Source organism: Rhipicephalus sanguineus, chromosome 1, assembly GCF_013339695.2.
Source record: "Rhipicephalus sanguineus isolate Rsan-2018 chromosome 1, BIME_Rsan_1.4, whole genome shotgun sequence".
NCBI classification, from domain to species: domain Eukaryota; kingdom Metazoa; phylum Arthropoda; class Arachnida; order Ixodida; family Ixodidae; genus Rhipicephalus; species Rhipicephalus sanguineus.
This window is the reverse complement of record NC_051176.1, coordinates 222,218,441-222,241,819: the sequence shown is the minus strand read 5'-3', so window position 1 is coordinate 222,241,819 and position 23,379 is coordinate 222,218,441. Positions and strand designations below refer to the sequence as shown.

General features: G+C 43.9%; 1 protein-coding gene across 2 annotated transcripts in view; it reads left to right on the top strand.

Moving 5' to 3' along the window:
- The first annotated feature begins 359 nt into the window (after positions 1–359).
- LOC119372780 (tigger transposable element-derived protein 3) overlaps positions 360–23,379 on the top strand; it is a 46,643-nt gene continuing 23,623 nt past the window's right edge. The window contains exons 1-6 of one of the 2 annotated variants that reach the window (XM_037643156.2): positions 360–564; positions 1,269–1,304; positions 1,884–1,955; positions 18,831–18,914; positions 18,998–19,066; positions 21,463–21,531. In XM_037643156.2, coding sequence (XP_037499084.2) covers positions 1,271–1,304; positions 1,884–1,955; positions 18,831–18,914; positions 18,998–19,066; positions 21,463–21,531 — 328 coding nt within the window. In that variant the 5' untranslated portion in view covers positions 360–564; positions 1,269–1,270. Of the gene's footprint in view, positions 565–1,268; positions 1,305–1,883; positions 1,956–18,074; positions 18,322–18,830; positions 18,915–18,997; positions 19,067–21,462; positions 21,532–23,379 lie in introns of those variants that run through there. The other variant, XM_049419716.1, reaches the window with a different exon arrangement.

The following is a 23,379-nucleotide window of genomic DNA, read 5'->3' as shown; positions in this document are numbered from 1 at the left end:
AGGTCAAGGGTTCGGTCCACTTCATCCTTGGAAGGTTCAGGGTTCGAGTCCCTTTTTGCAATGGGGGTCATGGCTCCGATGCCCTACTCACTAGGAAGGTTTGGGGTTCGAGTTTTTGTATACCTTAGAGGTCAACCTGCATGCTTTGGAAGGTTCAATTTATTGCGTATTACGGAGGTTGAGGGTTCGAGCTTCGACACATTTAGCAAGCGGCCACAGATTGCGGCCGCAGTTCGTTTCTTGATAAAAATGTAGATATATGCAAGTCTGAGCCGCTTAACGTACGAATAAAGGCGCTTTCTATACAGCTGATTTGATATGCTATTTGAATGCGCAAAAGCAAGATGGCCACCTATAGCGGGAAATTGCATTCAGTTACTGGCAACACTGGCATAAACAAATGGAGTGTTTTGACGTTTTAACGAGAGCGCTGGATGTTCGTCTTTTGCGCGTGTTTGCCCATAAAATGGGTATCCCATGACTACATGATGGTGTGCTGATAGCTAGATAACACTTGCTCGTGCAACCTACGTCGAGCATCCCCACTACAAAAACTGCGCCAAGGTAAGCTTTTCACAGTAAACGAACCCCCTCGCCCATGTTTAATCTGCGGCTGTTTTTTCCCGACCGCGCCGAGCGTCTATTGCAAATGATGTGTTCGCGCGCACACAAGCATAAAGAAAAAAAGAAATAATGCGGTGCGTTTTGTTTGCACAAAGTAGCGTTACGTAAAGGACGCGTTTCGCCAGGTTGGAAACCTATTCGAATATTTCGCACAAAGATGAAAACATGGCGTCCGCAATAACGATGTTTTCTTATAAAAGGACTTCAGTGACATTATGAACTGTTTTTAAACGCCTCTTTCAAACCTTTAGTTTTGACATGTCCGCCTGTTTTTCATTCCACGTTGGCTATGCACAATTAAATTTGGCGTGTCACCCTCTGTAATGTGTTTCCCTTGATTAAAAAGCAGCGAAAGTACCATGCTAACCGCGCGAGTTTTTTATTGTTCGGCGGCAGTGCGGGAAAACTTTGAACCAGAACCAAGAGTGCATACAAACGCGCGAACTACCGCTGCATATGAGTAGTGCGTAAACAGTTTGTACTGGAGGTGGGGTGGGGGGGGGGGGGGGAGCATTTGCGAAATTTGCGCGCAATTTTTGGATGTGCTTCGATGTTCGTCTGTCAGCGCGACGCTAGGACACTGCATTTTCGTTTATACAAAAAAGCTCTTAGTAAAATACCCGTTATTGTTCCAACACCTGCAGAGATGGACGCCAACTTGGTCTTGGGAATGCATCAAGGTGAGTACATAACGGAGCGAACACGCATTCTGCCTCCCGAATGCACGCATAAAGCTCGCTGCATTTTTCAGAATTATGGACATTTGCATGCTAAGTTAACCGATATCTTGTGTCCTAATTCGTCCCAGTTACTAGCACTTCCCCTAGCTTGGTGCTAGCAGTGTATTTCCGAAGTTTAAGGGACTTTTTTTTTTTTTTCTGAAGTGAGATTACAGCAGTGAGTGTTTACAAGCAGCAGTAAAGTGAATTAGTGGCAGTAACATTAGCACTTTCAGATGCGTGGCAGTGTGTTCGCCAATTAAGTAGCTTCAGTGACACTAGTGTCTGCAGGCCTTCTAGTTTCTTTTTTGCGCGGATGACGAAGTGGTACATTGCCATAGACATCTATGTGTGGTGATTCGCTGACATACGTGTAATTTGTAATGCCATCTCGTGCTGTGAATCTCTCGACATGTGCTTGTGCGAATGCTATCAGTCACTCTTTACACATCTTGATTTTCAAATAAAATCTAGCTTTTTTTTTAATTTGATGTGTAAGGTCCCCCTTGCTACTTCAGTTGTTATTGATTTTCTGTCCAGGAATGAGCTGTAGCAGCATGGATGGGAGTGACGTGAGAGGTCTGCACCCATCAAGTGCTGCCAGCCACATGGGTAATAAATGCTTAGCTAATATACACTATTCGATGTCCTGTCATTGCTGAAAATTGCGTACCTTCAAGCAGCCATACTATGTGATTTACTAGTTGTATGAATACTTTAAATTAATTTGCATTATATGAATATCCACAATATTGTGTTGAATCTGAGCTTCCTCTACTATTCTTTCGAGTACCAGAAATGTGCCCGCATTTCAATGTGCAGTCCTCTGCCACTGCATTTCATGCACTGAATGATAGAGGCACCAGATTTTGGCCTGCCCTCTTGTTATCTGTGGCCCAAGGTTTCATGAGCAATGCACCCATTAATGTCAGATGGCCCCGTGTTTCAGCGGTAAATAGAGGAATGTCTGTGCAACTTGCATTGCAAGATGCAAGCAGCAAAAGGCTTCAGATAATCTGTTACATGCATGGAACCTGGAAAGATGTCCTGTAGGATTACTGATCGTATGCATCACCCTTATAGTAAATTTAAGATGATCATTGTAACAAACTGCATACTATGAAAAATACTCATATTAAGGCACAAAGAAAAGTGGTAAGAATTTGGTAAAATCTGTGGTACTTTAAAAAATGATAATGCTGAAAATGTTGGGAAAGAAATTTGTCCTTGCTGTTGCTTTGTTCTTCAATAAATTTAGCAGAACTATTGAAGTTCTTGGTCTCCATCAAGTATTTTATGTTGCTGAACGAAAAAAATGCAATACTTTTTGTTAAAATTAATCAACGATGGAAATATTGCAAGGCCGGATTTCTGTGTATCTTTAGTACTCTACTAAAGTTACTCTTTGTTAAATGCATTTCGCAGTACCTTGTGCTCATTATTTCAAATACTTGAAAGTAAAGCAGTCCTTTTAGCAAGAGTGCACAAGACTAAACCCCTCTGGCCAATGAAGGTGCAATTCCTTTGTTCAAAAAAAGCAGGCTGTAAGGCTGCGTTCACACACACTTGTTCCATAAAGTGGACAAGTCTTCTGCTATGCATACACCTGGATTTGTTGCATGGAAGGCTTACGCTACCTGATAGTTCAGTTGACCCCTTTATCCTGACTCCTTTTATCTGCTGCCTATTTTTTACTATTACAGGAGTTTGAAACTTGAAATTGGATTTGCCTTGTGCAATGTGTTGGGAATGACAACCAAAAATGAAAAAAAAAAAACTATTTTTGACCGTAATGAAAACGTAACCGAAACTTTACCTGTTATTTCGTCTCGGCGTGAAAAAGAAATTTTTTCAATTGTTTTTCGGTTCACGAGAAAACTTGGCAATCCGGAACAACCAAAGTCATGCAATGTGAGACTATCTCAGGGTACAGTATTAGCGCGTACGTAACGCAGGAATTCCAAAGCACAGATATGTTGAAAGTGTGCGAAAAATCAAAACAGAGGCAACCAGAGATGTTCATATTAACGCAAGTGGACTTTTGCGCACCTGTCACGCAGGCAAGCATGGACAGGGCATTGTCGGCGCTGAAGTTTGTTGCAGCTACAGCTGTTATGAGATCACAACAGCTGATTTTGGTGCCATAGTTGTCCGCCGCCGCCAGTGTCCGTGACCGCTATTGCTTGAAATAAGAAAAAAATGAAATGAGAAACAAATTTCCAATATTGGATGGGATTTCAACCCACACCCTCTGCGTGGCAGTCGAGTCTTCCACCACAGTGCCACGCTGGTGCTTGTAACTGCTTCGCAAGAATTCTCTATACAGGCATCATGTCGGGCAAGGAATCGTGTTAACATATATAATATAGCGTGGCAGAAGAGTAAAATAACAACCTGGCGTCATACAATGCGAATTGCGCAATGAGTCAGTCGTTGAATGCTTCCAACCCGTTACAAAGGTCTCAGCCATAATTCTTCATCGTCATCAGCCACAGCACAAAGCGCACATAATGCCTTACAGATGTGTAGCGGGTGCCACGATCCTTCGATGAATGGCGGAAAATGGCATAGTGGGTGCTTCGCTACATCAGAAAAATTATGATTATTTATGGTGTAGTGGGTAACTTGCACGTGTACTTGTATTAGTTGCCCCAAGAGACTCTACAACGGGCTCTACAAAGTCCGCTCTTCCAGCTTTCGCTGTGACTGTGCTGCGTCTTCCGTGCAGGCCTGGTGATTTTTCTATCAGAATAGCGCTTCTGAGATCATGCTCACTCCCTTGACACAAAGCATTGAGCCCTCTAAAAGAATCGCAATTTACTTTTGAGAAAATAAATACTACGACTTTGAAGGGTGTACTGGTTTGTGCTAGTTCGTAGGAATTCGTGGTACAGTTACTTCTGCTCCTCTGAAGAACGTGTTTTACCCCTGTCCCACCTTCTTAGGAGGAGGGCAAGTAACTACATCACAAATCCAATGTTTTTATGATTACCTTAATTTCAAATGTTTGCATTAAAAAAAACCGTTAGGAACCGTTACGGAACATTTTTTTTTTTCGTTTTGGAACAGAAACGGACCGGAACTTTTTGTGGTGGAACAAAACTAAAACCAAAACGAAAAACATTTTGTTCCAACACCCTGGCCTTGAGTCTGCCCCAACATCCTATTAATATGATAGTTACCACAGCCACCATTGGTGACAGACAATGACGATTTTTATCATTACGAGTGCACTGTGTCACACCTGTGCGGCTTTGCCGTTGCCAGAGTGTGAAGAAAAATAAGTTTTCGTGATAACTTTGCTGGAGTATTAACCCATGCCACATATGGAGTGTGCCTTTAGGAGCCGAGCGTGCTAACCACTGAGCTATAGCTCAGCAACACTTTTAAACAATTTCTGGCAGGTGTTGCGCAATATACAGACTGATATTGGTGGTGTCTGTACAGGCATTTCAGAGGCCAGTATAAAGCAATACTTTACTGGATGAGGTTTGCATTGTTTGCATCGCGTAAAGATTTCTTGTTGACACGCTCGTGAAAACACAGGCTCATAGGAGGGATAAATTACAATGATGACAAGAAGCCTCAGGCATTAGAGATGGCTCATACAAACATCGTATCCATGCAGGAAAATGATGATGGGCAGTAAACATGACACACAGGCATATTTAAGAATGCACCAATGGTGGCACAGTTGGCAGGAGGCAGCATCTAAACTGTGCTTGGCATCACCTATGATAAGGTTGTTAGAAGGATGACGTAACACACACACTACTATCTTGTACATAGGTTTACTCATGCATGATTCTCATTGACAAGATTATGTGATATGTTTACACTGCAGATGTAGAGGAAATCAATATTTCGCTTGGCTAATCCTACATAGTGCGTATGAACCAACTTCAGTGTGAAATTCAGTGGGAAACTTTATTATGTAGACCAGGCTGTTTATGCCCGGAGGTGGGAGGCCGCCTCATTCCTCGTAGTCATGGTCTTGGGCTAAGTCTAGCCCTGTTCACCAGCTGTAGCTGGTCCTCTGGACTTGGGCTTGTCGGTTGGGCCTCCCACACGGGAGCTGTTCTGGAACTATCCGTCCAGTGGACAAGCCAACTTCGGCCTGACATCATCAGAGAGCGTTCAGTTGCTGCAAAAAGTGGCAAGTCATGATGTAATCATACAGGTGCGTTAAACGTGAGGCCGTGTTAAACCCCATTTGAGGGCTAATGCGATCACAGAATTGGAGTTAATGCACGGCTTCCGAGGTTCGCGTGACAAAGTGCAGATTACAGGAGGCTGTGTTCACTGCATTCAAGTGCATTTCATTGCTCTCATTTGTGTTGAGAGTTGTGGAAGCTCCGTCACATCAAAATGACTGTAGTGCTTGAGCATCACCACTATATATATTCGTGCTTCGGTTGAAATAAACCATTTTGTTGAAAATAGCGCACGTGTTGTGTCCTCCCTTCTCGTTTTCGCACTAAATTTTTTCCTAATGTCTTACCAACAAGGCCGAATTTCTCCCCTTGTGCAGATCAAAATGACGTTGCAGAAAAAGAACTGGAAACAGGGTCACGCTGCTTGTCAGTCTTCGGCCAATCAATGGTGTCCGAAATGGACAGTTATAGAATAGTTCCCTTTTCTTCTGTTGGTGATTGCATAGGCCAGTGGTTTTTAGTCATGGATGTTTCGGGGATTCCTTGTGGACTAGTGGAAGTGATGAGGGACCCCTAGCCATGACAGAAGGGGGGAGGGTGGGGTCATAAATTACCACAAGATGCTGCATGAAATAGGTGCCTTTTATTTTTCCCTGGCAAAGAATGGTCAAATTAAAGGGCCACACCAATTCGATCTCAACAGCTTGTCAATAAGTCGTGCAGTCTGCAGCCACATTCAACCTGTTTTCTCTTTAAATATCCCATATTCAACCTGTTGTATGTTTGCTCTTCAAATATGCAAGCCTAGAAAAAGTATGCTCACGTCCATATGTCGTAAAAAACTGCAAGAAAAGCTTTACAGCCATCTCATGGAGAAGGGGAAGCATAAGTCAGCTCCGCTGCAATTCTAAGGTGTTATGCGGTGAAGCATACCAAAAATAGGAAGGGGCTGTTGTCACTGGACAGTCTGCCAGTCTCCTCCCGGATGTCACTGTCACCTATGTGCTGTCGACCTCGCCTTTCGGATGTGGAAAACTAGGTTCCGCAGTTTCCAAGGCATGAACTGTATCGTCGTCTAAAGGGGCAAGTCCTCGTATTTCTCCAGCAAACTTCATTGAAGCTTTTGTGGACGGTTTTTCTACTCTTGCACATGTGGACATTGGTGCTGCTGTTTCAGTTAGAGATGTGAAGCTTTGCTGTTTGCTTAAGAAGGTTACCATGACGACAACGGGATTGTCTCTCCATACTACCAGTGCACACCATATTCAGCCGTCATCTGCATGCACAGCCCGCGTCGTAATCCAAGACGTCTTGTATAGAATCGAGTTTCTTGTGCTACGTGTCTGTTCTTGTGATGTCATCCTCGACTGCAATTCTCTCTCTTGTCATCATGCTGTTATCGACTGCCTGTGCTGAAGTGGTATTCTCAGCATTATGTTCCATGTCACCTGAAGCTCATACGACGAGCTGCTTGTCACTGACGATACCGACAAACTGCCCAATAGTGTGATCCTTGTCCCCATGTACTGTGCTGGTGTGCCTGTGTCTGAATCTGCAGTTCTGTTTGCAACCTGCTATGCTGTCCTGGGTCGCAGGAATCGCATGTTGCCATTTGCTATTCTCACCATCCACAGTGGCACTACCATGTTGTTCATCACAAATAAGCTGCCGGTACGTTCAACCCTACTCTGTGTAGGGTGTATTGTTATAGCTCAGGCATTAGACGTCTCCTTCAACTTTGGCCTTAATGACGCAATCAACTTGCCACTTTGCTGCACTGACACCTATTCTTGTACGCTTAATGGCCTAGCTTTAAAGGGGCCCTGCAGCAATTTTTCAGAATGGTCAGAAAACACTTCCGATCGGTATTCGAGGCTCCTGAGAGCATGCGAGCCAAATATTATAGCGCAGTACGCGGCCTGGAATTTGCAATAAATTCTCAAAGTCAGCTAAAAATTGCTTCCTCTTCTCTGCACAGATGATGCTATTTACTCAAGATCACTGCGTCATTGACCCAGGTTTCATGCCATTGGCTGATTTGAACATGGCGCGCTCGGTAGTTACTGCGGCCGCCGCGGGAGGCCGCCACTTGGCCGTGCACGCGATTGTACTGAAAGTACGCCGCATGTTCGAAGAAAAAAAATGCTCAAGGTCACGAGGCACGTGTGACATACCTTCTTCCCCCGTGCCATTCCTCCTTGCTTAGCTTGCAGCGCTTTGGTCCGGACGAGAGAAGAGAAAGCAATTGCAGCATGCGACAAATCTTTGTAACTTCCCTTGGACTGGACGTATTCTAAAAATTTTTGCGGCGGTCGACTCGTGAGGCAATAAGCTCCTTTAGTGAAGCCATTTCACGGCTACTTGGAAAAGTGTTGCAGGGCCCCTTTAAATAAGTTTGGCCCCTCAATTGGCAGACAATTAGGAGAGGCACATTGCAAGAAACTGTCTGCACTTCTGCACCAGCTTAGGCTCTTTGATTGTCAAGAGACATCATCAGGCCGAACGCATACTGTTCTTCATTACATTGACACTGGCTCACAAGCACTTCTGAAACAATGCCCTTACCGTGTGTTTACTGCTGAGCGGCGTGGGATCAGCCAACCATTAAATGAAATGTTTCAATCTGGCATCATCCAGCCGTTCTGCATCGCTTGTTCTGGTCAAGGAAAAGAACTGTTCAATTTGCTTCTGCATTGATGACCACCCTTTAAAGGGATACTGAACGAAAATTAGAAAGAATGACGAAAACATTGAAATTCTACTCGGAAGACACGACAGTTCTGATAAACAAGAGTTTATTTCGCATATTTTTGAACAGTTGGCTTTATTTTTTTTAATATTGGCAGTGTGCGGTGACCGTATGCCAGCGCGACTCGCGAGCCATGATGTCACATATTGCCGCAGCGGATGAAGGGTGCTTTCTCCACCACTCCTTGACATTTCGCTCCCCCTTCCACAAAGGCACTGAGACGTGCTCCCCATCCCCTCTCTAGGGGCTCTCAGGAGCATTGTTCACTGCTGGCATTTTTCGTAGCGCTTCAAGGAAACGTAGTGAGAGTTGAGTGGGTTCGGAGATGTGGGCGACGACTGGCATTGTTGGCATGCCCGTTTCGGGTACATGAAACATCGCCAAACGTCACCTCCTCTAGTTCACGGTGCAGCTGCTAGATGTGGCTGTTTTGAAAGACGCGTTAAATTCATTATTTTCAGCTAGTTTCTGTGTGAAATGAAAGTTTTGTCTATCGATTTCAGCGCCCAATTTTTCAATTTGGCTGACAATCTCGGCGGCAAAAATTTTGTTCAGTATCCTTTTAAACGAAGTTACATACAAAGATGTGTACCCTTTGCCATGTATCGATGATGCCTTGGACTGTCTGCAAAGTGCCAAATTCTTTTCATCACTAAACTTGCAGTTTGGTTATTGGCAGGCCCCCTGCCACCATCTAATCACACTAAAATTGTTTTTGTAACTCCCGATTTGTTATGTGCATTCAATGTTATGCCCTTTGGGCTCTGTTATGCACGAGCAACATTCCAATAATAATAAACTTTAATAATAATATCTGGGGTTTAACGTCCCAAAACCACGACATGATTATGAGGGACACCGTAGTGGAGGGCTCCAGAAATTTCGACCACCTGAGGTTCCTTAACGTGCACCTAAATCTAAGTACACGGGTCTCAAACATCTTCGCCTCCATCGAAAGTGCAGCCGCCGCGGCTGGGATTCGATCCCGCAACCTTCGGGTCAGCAGTCGAGTGCTATAACCACTAGACCACCGTGGCGGGGCAAGAGCAACATTCCAGAGAATGAGGGACAATGTCTTGCATGGGTTAAAGTGGAAGGCATTCTTGTGCTCCTTGGATAATGTTGTTTTCTCTCCTACCACCCTGAGTGCCCTTCGCGGCTTCGTCAGCCTGTGTTCGTACTTTCGTCGCTTTGTGAAGAACTTCACTTCTGTAATTGCACCACTGATCAAGCTGCTCACTGGCAATGGACACCTCTCTGGTTGGATGCCGGAGTGTGATGATGCTTTCTCAACACTGCGCCGTCTCCTGACTTCACCGCCCTTACTATTCCACTTCGACCCTACAGCTCCCACCGAGGTGCATATGGATGCCAGTGGGGTCGGACTTGGTGTTGTAATTGCTCAGTGCAAGCCTTGTTTTCCAGAGTACGTAGTCGCTTATGCGAGCTGTGCCCTCATGAAAGCCAAGTGCAAATACTCAGTTACCGGAAAGGAATGGTCGGCCATAGTTTGGGCATTGCGAAAATTTGTCTTATGTTTATGGCCATCCGTTTGATGTTATTGCCGACCATAATTCACTCCATTGGCTGGCTTCATTGAAGGATCCTTCAGGCTGCTCTGAGGGTTTGGCACTATGCTTGCAGAAATTTGATATTTGCACCATTTACCACTCAGGACGCATGCACACCAATGCAGATATGCTTTCCCGCTCACCCATGCTTTTTGACGCTGCACCTTTTTCACTCACTGAAATTTCATTTGGCAAGAGTAATATCAATGATATGCCTTAAGAACAGTACAAAGATTCTTGCATAGCCTGGCTGATTGACGTTCTCTCTATGTCTTGGCGACTTCCTCACCACGGCTATCTCACGCACTTCATCGGCAAGTCTGTCATGCCCTCCGGTACGCCATGTTGTACTGACGCAACTACGAGCCAAACGGTAGAGAATGGCTTGTTGTCGTACCTTGTTATTTGTGCCCTGACTTGTGTATGCGCTGCCATGCAGACCCGCAGAATGCACATGCTGGTGTTTCGGAAACCTATGACAGACTTTGGCAGCAGTTTTACTGGTGGGGAATATACAGTAGACTCTCAATAAACGAAACTCTCTTAAATGAAATTGCTGCTTAAATGGAACAACTGCCTCTAACATGATTGGTTTTGTGCTTGAATTCTGCACCCCTTTTCATCTCTCAGTAAACGAAACTCCTGTTAAATGAAACAGATTTTCCTGGTCCCTTCAGCTTTCGTTTAACAGGAGTCTACTGTACAAATATTTCTGCAAGTACATTCGTTCTTGCACTGAGTATCACTGGCAGAAAACTTTTCACATGCCTGGCCCAATATAAAGGCGCGTTTACACTAGAGCGACACGACACCGATTTCGGTCTGCCGACTGTCGCCGGGAGCGTCTTTTGTCGTGTCGTCGTCCTGTTTACACTGCAACGACGCCAACAGTCAGCCGATTGTCTGATCGGCCAACTTTTGGCGGCGTTGCAGTGACTGTTGGCGTAGTTGCTGTGTAAATAGGACAACGACACGACAAAAGACGCTCCCGGCGACAGTCGGCAGACTGAAATCGATGTCGTGTCGCTCTAGTGTAAACGCGCCTTAACCGTTGCAGTCTCCTGCTTGTCCATTTGACCAAATTGGTATAGACCTCAATGGGCCTCTTCCTTGCACACAAGCTGGCAGTTCGTGGAGTATTGTGATTGTGGACCATTTCCCTCAATATGCTGAAACCACCATTCTGCCATCTTCTACAGCTCGTGATGTTGCTCAATTCATGTTTTGCAGCCTTGTTCTTCGCTGCGGGGTGCCACGTGAACTGCTTAGTGGCCAAGCCATGTGTTTCTCTCTCAAGATGTTAAAGGGGTATTCACACGAGGGAGAAATCCGCGGGGGACACGGGGGGATGGCGGATCACGTGACCGCGATGTCACGGATTCGTGAGTGGGCGCGACACCCCCCGCGCCTCCTTGGGGGACACGGGGACCTTTTCCCCGACAAGGCAAACGATCCCCTGGCGGTGGGGGATATAGCGGAATTTCGGGCTCTTGTTTGGTCACATTGTTGCACTTGCTCCTGCAGAGAGCGGCAGTGGGTGTCCAGTCTGCAGCTGATCGTTTGCAGCTCGTCGTCAGCAGCTGGCAACTGGTGAAACGCACGGTACAAGCCACCAGAGTAGTCTGGTAACACTGGTCTCCCGCTCCGTTCGCCTCGTCCATGTGATTGGGGGGCATTTGTGGAGAATTCTCCTCGTGAGCTGACATCACTAGGCTCCGCCTTTATCCCCCGAGGATTTGTCCCCCATATGAATATCGCTTAAAGGGACACTAAAGAGAAACAGTGAATTGGTTTAGATTGATAAAGTGTGCTCGGAGAACTCTTGTGTAGTTTATTTCACCACCATAGGCTTATTATTAGAGGAGAAAACCAAGTTCAAAGTTTCATTTTTAAATTTCGCGCCGAACTTTGTAATTCGTGATGTAAAACATTTCAAAGAGCATTTAATGTATTTTGGCGCCACTGGCCCGACGAAATTTCCACAGACTCGTTATGTCAAGTCTCTGGCCCCCTCAGAGGACAATGTACTTCGACTTAACCGGTTAGGAACTACGTAGGCCCAAGCAGGCGCCGTCAAAAATACGTGACGTCACGGCAAATGGTGCGGGAATTCCAAGGTGGCCTCGCCACCTGTATTTTCTTTTTGCACATTTTCTCGCTTATTAAGCGTCTTCTCGCAGCAAGCGTGGTGTTTTTGGTATCGTGGAAGACTACTTTACCAATGCGAGAAAAATCGTTTTGCTCTTTAGTGTCCCTTTAAGGAGCTTCTCAGTGAGTGTAGTACTATTCATCACACCACTAAAAGCTATCACTCAAAGACTAATGGTTTGATGGACTGTTTTAACCACACTCTCAGTGATACGATCTCTATGTACGTAGCCTCCCCTCCGACCATGCTGGTTGGGACTTGGTGCTTCTTTTTGCGACATATGCTTACGATATGGCTGCAGAAGTGACTACTGGGTTTTTCCCTTTCTCCTATACATACATGAGCCCTCTTGCACTCTTGACACTATTTCCCCATATTTCCCCTATGCTTTCGAATACCACTCAGCCACAGAACTTGCTCTGTGCACTGAAGAGTGCCAGTATCTAGCACATTCATTTTCACTTGGACAGGCCTGCTCACGCCTTTCCTGTTGGCTCATTTGTGTGGCTTTAAACTCCGTCCCAGACTCCCAAACCCTCCTAAAAATTTGCAGCGAAATATAGCAGTCCTTATCCACTTGTTGAATGCACATCACCAGTCAACTGTTTCGTCGAGTCCGTGACACCTCCTACCAGCAGACGCTGTCGAGCTCATGAGACAGTCCATGTCAGTCGGTTGAAGCCATGTTATGATCCCCTTGTCCTTGCCTCACCTTGAGTTGCCAGATTGGCTCCTGTCTGCCGCCAGGGCCAATGTAGTGGGGAATGTAGACTGATGCAACGGGTGCAGGACACGACGAAGACCAGCAGCTCGGCGGGCACGAGATAGTGACTGCTGCTCTTGGAGCTAGACTGTTTTGCCGAGCCAGCTTCTGATATCTTTCAAATAAACGCCCTTCATAATGGGTTCAAATTAGTATCTAAATGTTCAGATGCGCAATTCTTGGATGATCCCCCAGAGTGGGTCATGCCTTATCAAGATGGTCATCATCATCATCTTGAGGGAAGCAGGTTTTTGTTGAAATTTCACTTATTAAGCTAAGTGTCGGTGTGACAGTGTAGCTGCTAGGCAGTCCTGAGCATATTGCTCCAATTTCACCACTGAAGAGCTTTACTATGTGATGGGGATGTTTAAAGAGGCCCTGCAACACGTTTTCAGCATGGTCAGAAAATGCTGCCAATCGGTAGTCGAGGCTCCTGAGAACATGTCAGCCAAACATTATAGTGCCGCATGTGTCCTGTAATTTACAATGAATTCTCAAAGTCAGCTAGGAATCGCTCACTCTTCTCTCGACAAATGATGCCATTAACCTAAAATGACTGTGTTATAAACCCAAAGTCCATGGCCATTTGCTGATGTGAGCATCGTGAGCTGCATAGTTACCATGGCCACCACGGGATGCCGCGGTGTGCCCGCACGCTCGATCACGATTGCACAAAGTAAGCTGGGCGTTCGAAGAAAAAAAGAAAGTGCTCAAGGTCATGACATGCACTGGCGAACAGATGCAGCTTCTTGCCCCCTTGCCATCACCCCCCTGCGTAGCTTTCTGCGCTCTCACTGGTAGGAAAGGAGAGAGAAAGCGCTTAAAACCTGCGACAAATCCCTGTAACACTGCTCGTACTTGACGGATTCTAAAAAATTTTTGCGGCAGTCGATTCATGAAGCAATAAACTCCTTTCATGAAGCCATTCGATGATTATTTGGAAAAGTGTTGCAGGGCCCCTTGAACAGCTGCATGTTGCATTGGCATTCCCAGTTCTAAAAGCTCGCGCCTGTCACACTGGAATGGTGGCAATAAGGTGTGGTGTCTTGCTGGGGCTGTGGAATGTAGAAAATCGTGAGAATACTGCAATGAGAAAGGGAGGAAACAATAGCTTTATTTTGAATTTTTGCAAAGATTATGCTGCGAGTCATGCCTCAGTGGGCTGTGGGCTATTGATGTTGAAAGTGACTGAAGGTATTGCAGGGTGTCGAGCTATCACAGGGATATTTTCTTTTTGTACATCAAAGGCAAATATTAAGTCGACATGCACTGTCAAATACCATCCAAGAACCTCCCAGTGCTGATTTTATGCTAAGAAGAATGCATAGTTAAAGAGAAAATTATGTTTGAAGGGTCTGCATCACCGCGCAATTCAAATTGCCCGCGCCTCAAGTGAGGAGAATGATGTCGCATACTCCATTGCCACCTTTTACTGCCCAACATGAGGCGCTACAGTTTTTTGCCTAAAACACAAAAGCATGGCAGTAAGCAAGCCATTGACGTCACAGAGACGGGGAATTTTCTCTTACTTGCTTTTAGAGTGAGTTTTGCAATCTAGCAAAGCCAATGAAGCTCTACACATTACTGAAACTAGATAAATGGGAGTGCACGGGTGAAGAAACCTATGTCACCCATGGGATGGTGTCTTAAACAGGTACTGATACCAATTTTCGAAGCCGGGTTTACTCTTCCGTACAAATCTCCTGAATACAGAGACGGCTCTGAGAAAGTGTGAAGCTCATTAAATGCAGATAAAATATTTTATTTTGACATTAAAATAAATTTTCGCAAGGCGCACCTTCTGACACGACACTATCATGACGTCGGGCTACAGTATCAATTGTGGTTACTTGACAAGCCAATATGATGGAAGTGCTGCTCCATGCTGCTCCAAAATGGTGCTGGAAAACTGAAAACAGTGAACTTTAGCCATGTGACCATCCAGTGAGCCTAAACAAAAACAAAAACAAGCTGTATACTAGCATATTGACAATGCTAGATGTACTGGCATTGTCGATATACAGTAGACTCTCTTTAGGGGTACTGACACAAAATTTCGCGGCCGAGATAGCCTGCTGGATCGATTCCCGTGTACGTGCGTGTACCATCTGCAAAATATCGACAGCAAATAAAGCTTGGAAGGTATTTTATATGAATTTTGAAGTTCGCGAGCGCGATTCAGCATTATAGGCCGCACCTGGTAAATTCGACACCCTCGGAGGTGACCCGAGGTGACCCCCCTACTTCCCCTACATAACCGTTGCAGCCGGTACAAGTTATGATGACGTCGTAGCCGCCATTTTTGTTTTGACGTGCTTCCCGACGAATCGCTCCTCGCCAGCGGGTCAAACCTGAAGTGATTCTCCACGTCGAAAATTCCTTCCATCCCCGCCGCAAGAAAATCATCGCCATCAGACGACGATGAGCCCGACGACGACAGACCGCGCGGAAATGCGTCACTGTTCTGTGTGCTCACGTGACCGAGCGTTTCACTCGCTAGGTGGTGATAGTTGCACCCGGCGGCTTGTCGTTTTTGGAGCTCTGTCAAACCGAAACTGAGGCTGTGTTGGTAATGAGGAGCTTGTAATTAATTATCTGCTGCGCGCTGCAGCAAACGATGTGCCGTGTTATGACTAACAGGCCCCCAGCAATACATTGCAGCAAAAAAATGCGGGGCGAAAGTTTTTGTGTCAGGACTCCTTTAAACGCTACCTGAAGGGACCAGGAAAATATGTTCCGTTTAACAGGAGTTCTGTTTACTGAGAGATGAACTAGGTTATAGCATTCAGGCACGAAAGCAATAATATTAGAGGCAGTTGTTCCATTTAAGTGCCAATGCCGTTCAATAGATATCCATTTACTGAGAGTGTGCTGTATATCTGATTTAGCTGTACATTTGTACCTGACAAGCAGACTATTTTGGTGAAATATATGTGAGATTAGTTCGATGTCGTACTGATTACTAACTGCTACTGTGACGTCATTGATGTGTGACCGATTACATTTACCACTTTATCAGCCATGACCTCATTTATGCCACAAGAACTGGTATTTTAAGTGTATAGCTTATTTAGCTTATTTTATTTTTGAAATTTTTAATGCTGGCAATTTTGGTGAAATATGAAAATAACATATTGAACTCGCACGGATTGTAAACTGCTGTTTTAGCAATAGTTACATGTGATTGTGGCTACTTTTGTAATTTGGTGCTCAGCTTTATCGCTTTTATATCATTTCTGCCACAAGTACTGGTATTCTAAATATATGTTGCTTATCTTACTTTGTGTTTAGTGACCATCCATCTGCTTAATTATTTGTTTCTTGCAATTTGAAATGATTATTGTATGTGCGATATGTTTAATAATAAACATTTATATTTATGAGATGCCTAAATGATGCTTTAAACTCCAGGAGTCGTTTGGAATATTTTGCGATCCGCTCCGAAAACACCAATAGGTGCTCCAAACTAGCATTTTTTCTGCTCCGAAGACACTTATGGCCGCTACAAAGACCATTTTTTCTGCTCCAAAATCTGGTCCAAAAATCAAAATGTCGCTTCCGTCATTGTGATGATGTCAGGTAGCAAAACATTCAAAATAGCCTCTTGTGGATCACAGAGCGGAGTGGCCGTGGAAACGTTGCGATATCTTGCGCGAACACGGGACAAGAAGCTCCTATGGTGTTTCGGCTTCAGGGTACAGTGGGAATGGAAGCTAGCTTTTAAAAACATTGTAATTACATTTTCAGGGTGCACTCACACTAACCAGTGCATTTTCTAGGCTTTTGAGGGCTTGGTCTTTCATTTGACGCAAAAATCGACAACTGAAAATTTTCGTGTCAGTACCCCTTTAAGGATGGTGGACATGATGTGTTTCGAGCTCCCACTATACAGTTTGATGATCGCAATACCCAAAAGCATAACCTTTGAGATCAGTAGCCTTTGCTCAGAGGAAATGACATTGGGTTTTGATGGGGTGAAATGTGTGAACACCAATGTACATAGATTTATATGCATGTTAAAGAACCGCAGGTGGTCAGAATTAATTCAGAGACACCCAACCCACTACGATGTGCCTCATAATCATATCGTGGTTTTGGCACATAAAACCCCAGCAGTTGTTATTATTGACAGCCAACTGACAAGAAAGGTAACAGTAGATAATTGCTCCTAGTACTAATAACATGCAGCACAGTTTACAAAATAGGATGAACAGAAGTCCTTCAATATTCACTGGGCCAACGAATATGCGTATGGATGAGGTGGCAGTGATCGGCATCTGCCAAAAGAGCCACGACAAGGGAGTTCCTTTGGGGAGGGAACCTGCGCAGTGTGTTTTGACTATGTTTACTCTTATGGGGGGCGGGAGTGCAAAGTGGTATTGCCATCGTAAATGAAAGTACGCAGCACAGAAGACCTGCCGTGTAAATACCTCTGCTTCTGGAAACAAGTGGATTGGACTGAACCGCTGCCATGCTGGTGGTTTTCCAACATGACAGCTTTGACTAAATCAGTATGGGCAATATGTAATGTACAAAATCTTGGATGAGTCACCTTTTGCCATGCTCAAGTCCAATAACTCCACTGATGCTTATTGGCTAAGCTTATTTTATATTCTACATTCGTTCGAGTAGATAGTTTCCAAATAAACATTTTGCTTTTGTTGTGTTCCACAAGGTCGGGGCCTTGGGCCGAAGCATCGTCACTGGAGCAGCCCACATGTCCATTCTTTGATAATGTGACAACTCTTATTGCCTTTTGTAATATTTCTTTGTATTTGTGATAAGCACCATAAATATGTTTTTTTTTTTTTCATATGAACACTGCTCTCTCTTTTGCTGGCCATTTGCTTTATGCAGTTGTCCTAAACTTAGTAGTTCTGCACAGGAAGTAGGCTGAGTGTTCTACTATTTTTTTCTTGTAAATTTCATAATGAATCTAACTCCAGTACTTTTTGCAGTCCTATTATGCCTGCACATTTGAGATGCATTTCAGTGTATACATGGAAAACAGCATGGAAGCTACGCCTCTGTCCCTTGCTTCAGTACTGTATGTGTCATGAAATTTTACACTCGTTTGCTTTTATGCTTGACCTAGCGAATTGCAGTCAGTTCCAATATTTTTTGTGATTCCGGTTCGCTGGCATTGGGTTCTTTTGTGTGCATTTTCCTCCTGCCATACTCGTGCAACAAGACGCCCTCTTCATAGATTATGCATGCTCTTGAAGGTTTTGTTGCAACGTCCACTATCTGATTAGCATATCGTATGTATGCCAACGCCTCCACTCATAGTCTGCGTAGTGGGTGCCACCGTGTCTTTTGCATCTTTAGCAAGACCATTGTTATCAAAAGTTGCTGAGCTGTCTTCCTTTTGTTAAGTGGAACAGGCATCCCATTTGTTCATAAAAACTGATAAGCAGTTATCCAAACTCTATCTGCTGCTCCTCTGGGAAAGGCTGGCACATATGTGCTCTAGAACTTCGATCTTTGGATGGCGTGACCCAACTGTGCTGCTACATGGCTTCATTTTATCTCGTGCGAAGTATCCGGTTAGAGTGACGCATCCGACCAGCCTCTGTATAGTTGTTGATACAGGTAAGATCAAGCCTAATGGTTTAACTTCATTACTTCTATCTCTCAAGCCCAGTTTTTTTACCCCAAGTCGGCAATAGGTCGCCTGAAGCTCTCTCCTTAAACGCCTTTGTACAGGATGTACAAACGTGTCGACACATTTGGAGAAATGCTTTGCCTGTAGGATATTCAAATGCTGTGTGCTGCTTAGCCTCTGTGCTAAGACCAACAAAAGGATGTGCAATATTCTTTCGCCGTTTATATATGCTTACCGACTACACTGTTTTAGTTGTACAATGGCACAAGAATTGGTACAGTTTCTGGCTGCTGTACTGCTGGATTTGTAAGGGGTATAGATAGTGCTGAGAAGAGGTTAATTATGATATTTTGCTTGCTTTTTCTGATGTTGTGAGCAAGCATAGGGCCTAGTTTAGGAAGGCGGAGTTTATAATGTTTCTGATGAAAGTGTTTAATTTATTAAAACAGCAAGCTGGGAGAGTTGGTGATTGTGTTCCTTGTCAATTTTTTGATAGGGATGAGTTGCAGTAGCATGTCGCCTGGAGACGTGAGAGGGATCCACCAGACAAACCAGCATGCGAACCCGACTACAGCACTTGGTAAATCGGTTTGCATTTTTGAAGCATTGGAGTTCATTTCATGTGCGCTAATGAAACTTTTGTGTTGGTGTGCACATTCCTAGGTATTGGTTGCAGCCCCATGGGGAGTAGTGACATGAGAACACTGCATCCTGCGATTGACTCTGACCGAGGTAGGTGTTACTTCTGTGGTTTAATCTCTTTGGATTTTCCTCTTGCTTCTTAATCTTGTAACTTATCTTGTTTGTAAAGGTTTCATAGTCCAATGTCAGTTATCACAGTGTTCAGTCTCCTTATACTAGTATTTATAAGCATCACCTCTCTTGCGAGCATAGGTCGGCAGAATAAATGGGGGCTCATTCATACTCATATGCACTCGCGCTTGTTGGCACTTACTCACATTCTTACTTGTGCTCACCAACACTCAATCGCATTCTTGGTCATATTCACTTGTGCTTATCAGTACCCTCTCATTACTGTATCAACTCCCACTTGTACGTGCTCGAGCCCTCTCACATTCCCCAATAGTGAATAGCTTTCACTTAACTCATTCTAATTGTCACTCACTTTCACTGAAATTTATGTCCACTCACCCCTTTGCTTTTTACTAACACTTCGTCTCGTATACATGCAATGAGCCTGGAGCATATTTGAGTCATTGTGCTCGTAAGTGAGTATGCTCACCTATGCTTGCCTCTGCATGGTATTCTTTTTTCTGTAGTAATGTCAAGTGCCATTTATTGATAAAATGTATTGGCTGCAAATGAAATTATTTTGTAAATTCTTATACATTTGTATATTGAGCTAATAGTTCATTAAAAAAAAAGGAATACAGAGTTCTCAAAAATGTCTCAAAGATGCGTGTGCACACTGCATATGTGTAAAACTCGGAGCAAATTATTAGTGTTTCCGATATTTTTTGTAAGTGTTATGCATTTTGCACTAATTTAGTTGGAATGGTTAAAGTCAGTATTGTGACCTCGATATTGGTAATTGTTCCACATTGCAGGCACATAGCTGGAGCAATTTAAGTGAATGTGATTGCACAGTGTAGAGGAAATATTTAAAAATTGTCATAATTGAAGTGAGCTAATTATGCATGATTACAACAAATGTAGCTCATCATTACTGTACACATTGTTCTCAGTCATTTACGGTGTACCACTTCTTTAAAACTTGTTTAGTTCAGGTTATGTGAAACACTGATGTTTCAAAAAATAAGTTGCCATATAAGGTTAGCCATTGCTACTTCAAATTTGCATTTAGTGGGGGAAATACAGTGACAATTGTACCAAATGCAATTGTACCAAATGCAATTGTACCTGTTGGCACTGCCAACAGGAACATCTTAGTTTTGGCACTTTGAAAGTTGGGAAGCTACTAAGCAATACAACACAATGTGGGTACTGATGAATTTACTGGCTGCATTTGTTTATGGCATTACATCTAGTGAGGCAGCTTTTGTGACAACTGTCAGAGTCCAGTTCAGTCCCATTTTATGAGCCAAAGTGTCCACCACTTGTTCCTACAGTCTGCTTTTACTATTTGCTGCACTTGATTGCTGTTTTTAAGAGAATTTCAAGTAATTGCGCTTAGCACTAGGCTTTGTGATTGGCAGTGTGGGCATGGTGATTGGGTACCAGACTGCGGTTAAATGCTTTTTCAACAATGACATTGGGGATGCTCATGGTGTAAAAGCAGCGTCGCTCTTACATCAGGGATCTCAAGCTCGCTGCCTGTGGGCCTCATGCGGCCTGCCAACCTTTTGCTAGCGGTCCGGCCCGCACATGACTATCTTCGTCCCACATTTTTTTATCACGTTGTGACTGTTTGTGACATTGCTAAATGGTAGTTGAATTATTTTCCTCAGCTATTGTGATGAATAAAGCTTTGTTCAGATAAGCTACACAGACGTGACTGGTCTTAATTTTTCTTGGGGCATCCCATGTGGTCACCATGTGTTGAAACATAACTGCGGAACAAAAACACTATATACTTCAGAACTGGCACCCAGATTTTAGTCATTCTGGAAATCGGTATTGGTAAGTTTTTCAAATCCTGATGCCAAGCCCCCTTCAGGAATGACCCATATAGTAGATATGGGAAAGGCCTTCTTTTACATGGCAACGATAGCTGGCATTTTTTTACCCCCCCCCCCTTCCCCCATGCCACCTTCTTCACTGTACTGGTCCTTTGCGGAACGTAAATTTAGTGACTGCGGCCCGCTAGCTGAGGTGAGTTTGAGACCCTTGTCTTAAATGGTGTCCTACAAGTGTATATCAGTGACAGGATAAAGAATGTTACTTGTTCAAATCACAAAGTATCATTGATGAAACAAAATCGGAATGCCGGAAGCTTTCAAAGCCTCAAATAGCCCCTCACTAGTTTTGGGTATTGCAAATAAGTGTTCAGTGTCTGCAAAGTACGTTAGCAGCTGCGTGGGTTGAAAAGGGTCAAAATTTCCTACAGAAGACCACATGCCCTTTCTTTGGTTGCTGTGTATATGGGTCATGTTCACAGGTGAGATTTGCAGAGTGGAGTGAATCTCTCTTTATTTTTCTTCCTACAGGGATAAGTGCAAACAGCTTACCTAACAGTGGCAGTGGCAGTATGCACACAGCCATAGAGCGGGAAAAGGGTGAGTAAAATATTAGTTCTTTTTCTTTTTCAATAGGCTCTCTATTCAGGTACTTTAAGCCAGTTTCAGTTTGAAATGTGTCTGCTGTGGTGGCTCAGTGGTTTTGTCATTGTACTGCTGATAACGGTGTCACGAGTCTGTTCCTACCATGAGTTTGATCCGGACTGGGTGATGAAAACTTTTACACTGGATCGGTTAATTAAAACTGAATGGTACCAACTACCATACAGATATTCAAGCTTCAAACACTATTTCATCCCACGTTTTACTGCATCAGTTTCACAGTACATGAGAAAGAGTGGTGTGTCGTTACTTCCATTGTCCCTCCCTTCTTTCCCCAAAAAATGCTTCGTGAATAAGGATGAATTTTTCTTCAGTGGCATGGCTTTTTTCTTAGAAACTGGTATGAATTTTCTTCATAGCTTGTGGCTACTCTCAAGAGGATGACAGCTTATTTTCTGCTTTCATGAAACTTGCTCCACCTTGCAAAATTTGGCAGAACTGATTTGTTTTGTTCTTTTAAGTTCTTTGCGGCTATGAATAATTTGTAATGTTACTAGTACCTTTTACTGAACTTAAAGACTACTTTTATCCCAAGTTTCTCAAGGAGATCTGCTTTTAATTGGGTAGTTGCATGAGAGCTTAAATATCTGCTTAATAAACACAAAGGAAAAACACACCTAGGCTTCACAATCATATAATAGCACAACGCTGTTCAAGAGCTCTAGTAAGAAATTATGCAGTTGCTGTGACTGATACTGTTTGCCCTTGATGTTTTTTGGACAATTTAGAATGTCGTCAAGGGGTCTTACTGAGAAAAGAAAGAGAAAGATGTTTGGAGAACTAATTTATAGTTAAACATCAATATAACGAACTTCAGTAAAATAAATTCTCCATATAACGAAGTGCTTCACATTTCACAATTTCATGTCCACTCTAGTTTCTTCGCATTTGTATCACAATTACTACAGATAAGATCCCCTATACTTTCCTTGACTTGGTTCTCTGTTAGTTCTCATTAAAGGGACCAACAACTGATTTTTCTCGACCCATTTTTTTACAGTGCGCCAGAAAGCTCACCCTTCGCAGTGTTTGTTGCTGCAGTAGTTAATCCCAAAAGCACGTAGTTATTTTACAAGCACTATGTTTCGATCTGAAAAGCTCTAAACACGGACGGAGCTTTCCTCCAGCAACGCTGAGAATTGATAGCGATGCCGCCAGCCCTTAGCGCGATTTATTAAAGCTATCGTTGTTCTGCTTTCACAGGAGTTCCTGTAACTATGCTTGACTACCTTTATTTAGGGCTTTTCAACTATATTTGAAAATAACAAGCTGTTACAATGAGATGATGTGGCATTATACACCTTCCCTGTATCTGTACCGCGTTGTGTGCGCATGCGTCCAAGGTTGCCTGCACCTGTGTCATGAGTGGCTTGTCTCGGCGTCGTTACTCTCTCGATGCACGAGCCAAGCCAAGTCATCGAAAACGTCACTACGCATATGCGGGGCCGCACCGAGTTGCAGCGCGCGTCATTTCTGAGACGAAGTGTAGGTAGCAAAACTACGTCGCTCCAAAATCTTAGCGACCTGGAAACTGCGTGCACGGTTGCATGAGCACGCTGAAAAGTTGCTCAAGACGCTCTGACGAGCATGGGATCATTACGTCACGTGAAGGCAGCACCATTTTAATGCATACTACTAACACAGGCCTATATGTACATTTTTATGGAGTAATACTTTGTAATATAAAGAAACGAACAATATTTCAATACTAACAAACAAATCGTCGACCGCATACAGCAGTCAACGATCACGTGGCCAGTTTCATCGGATCATTAATGTTTTTGC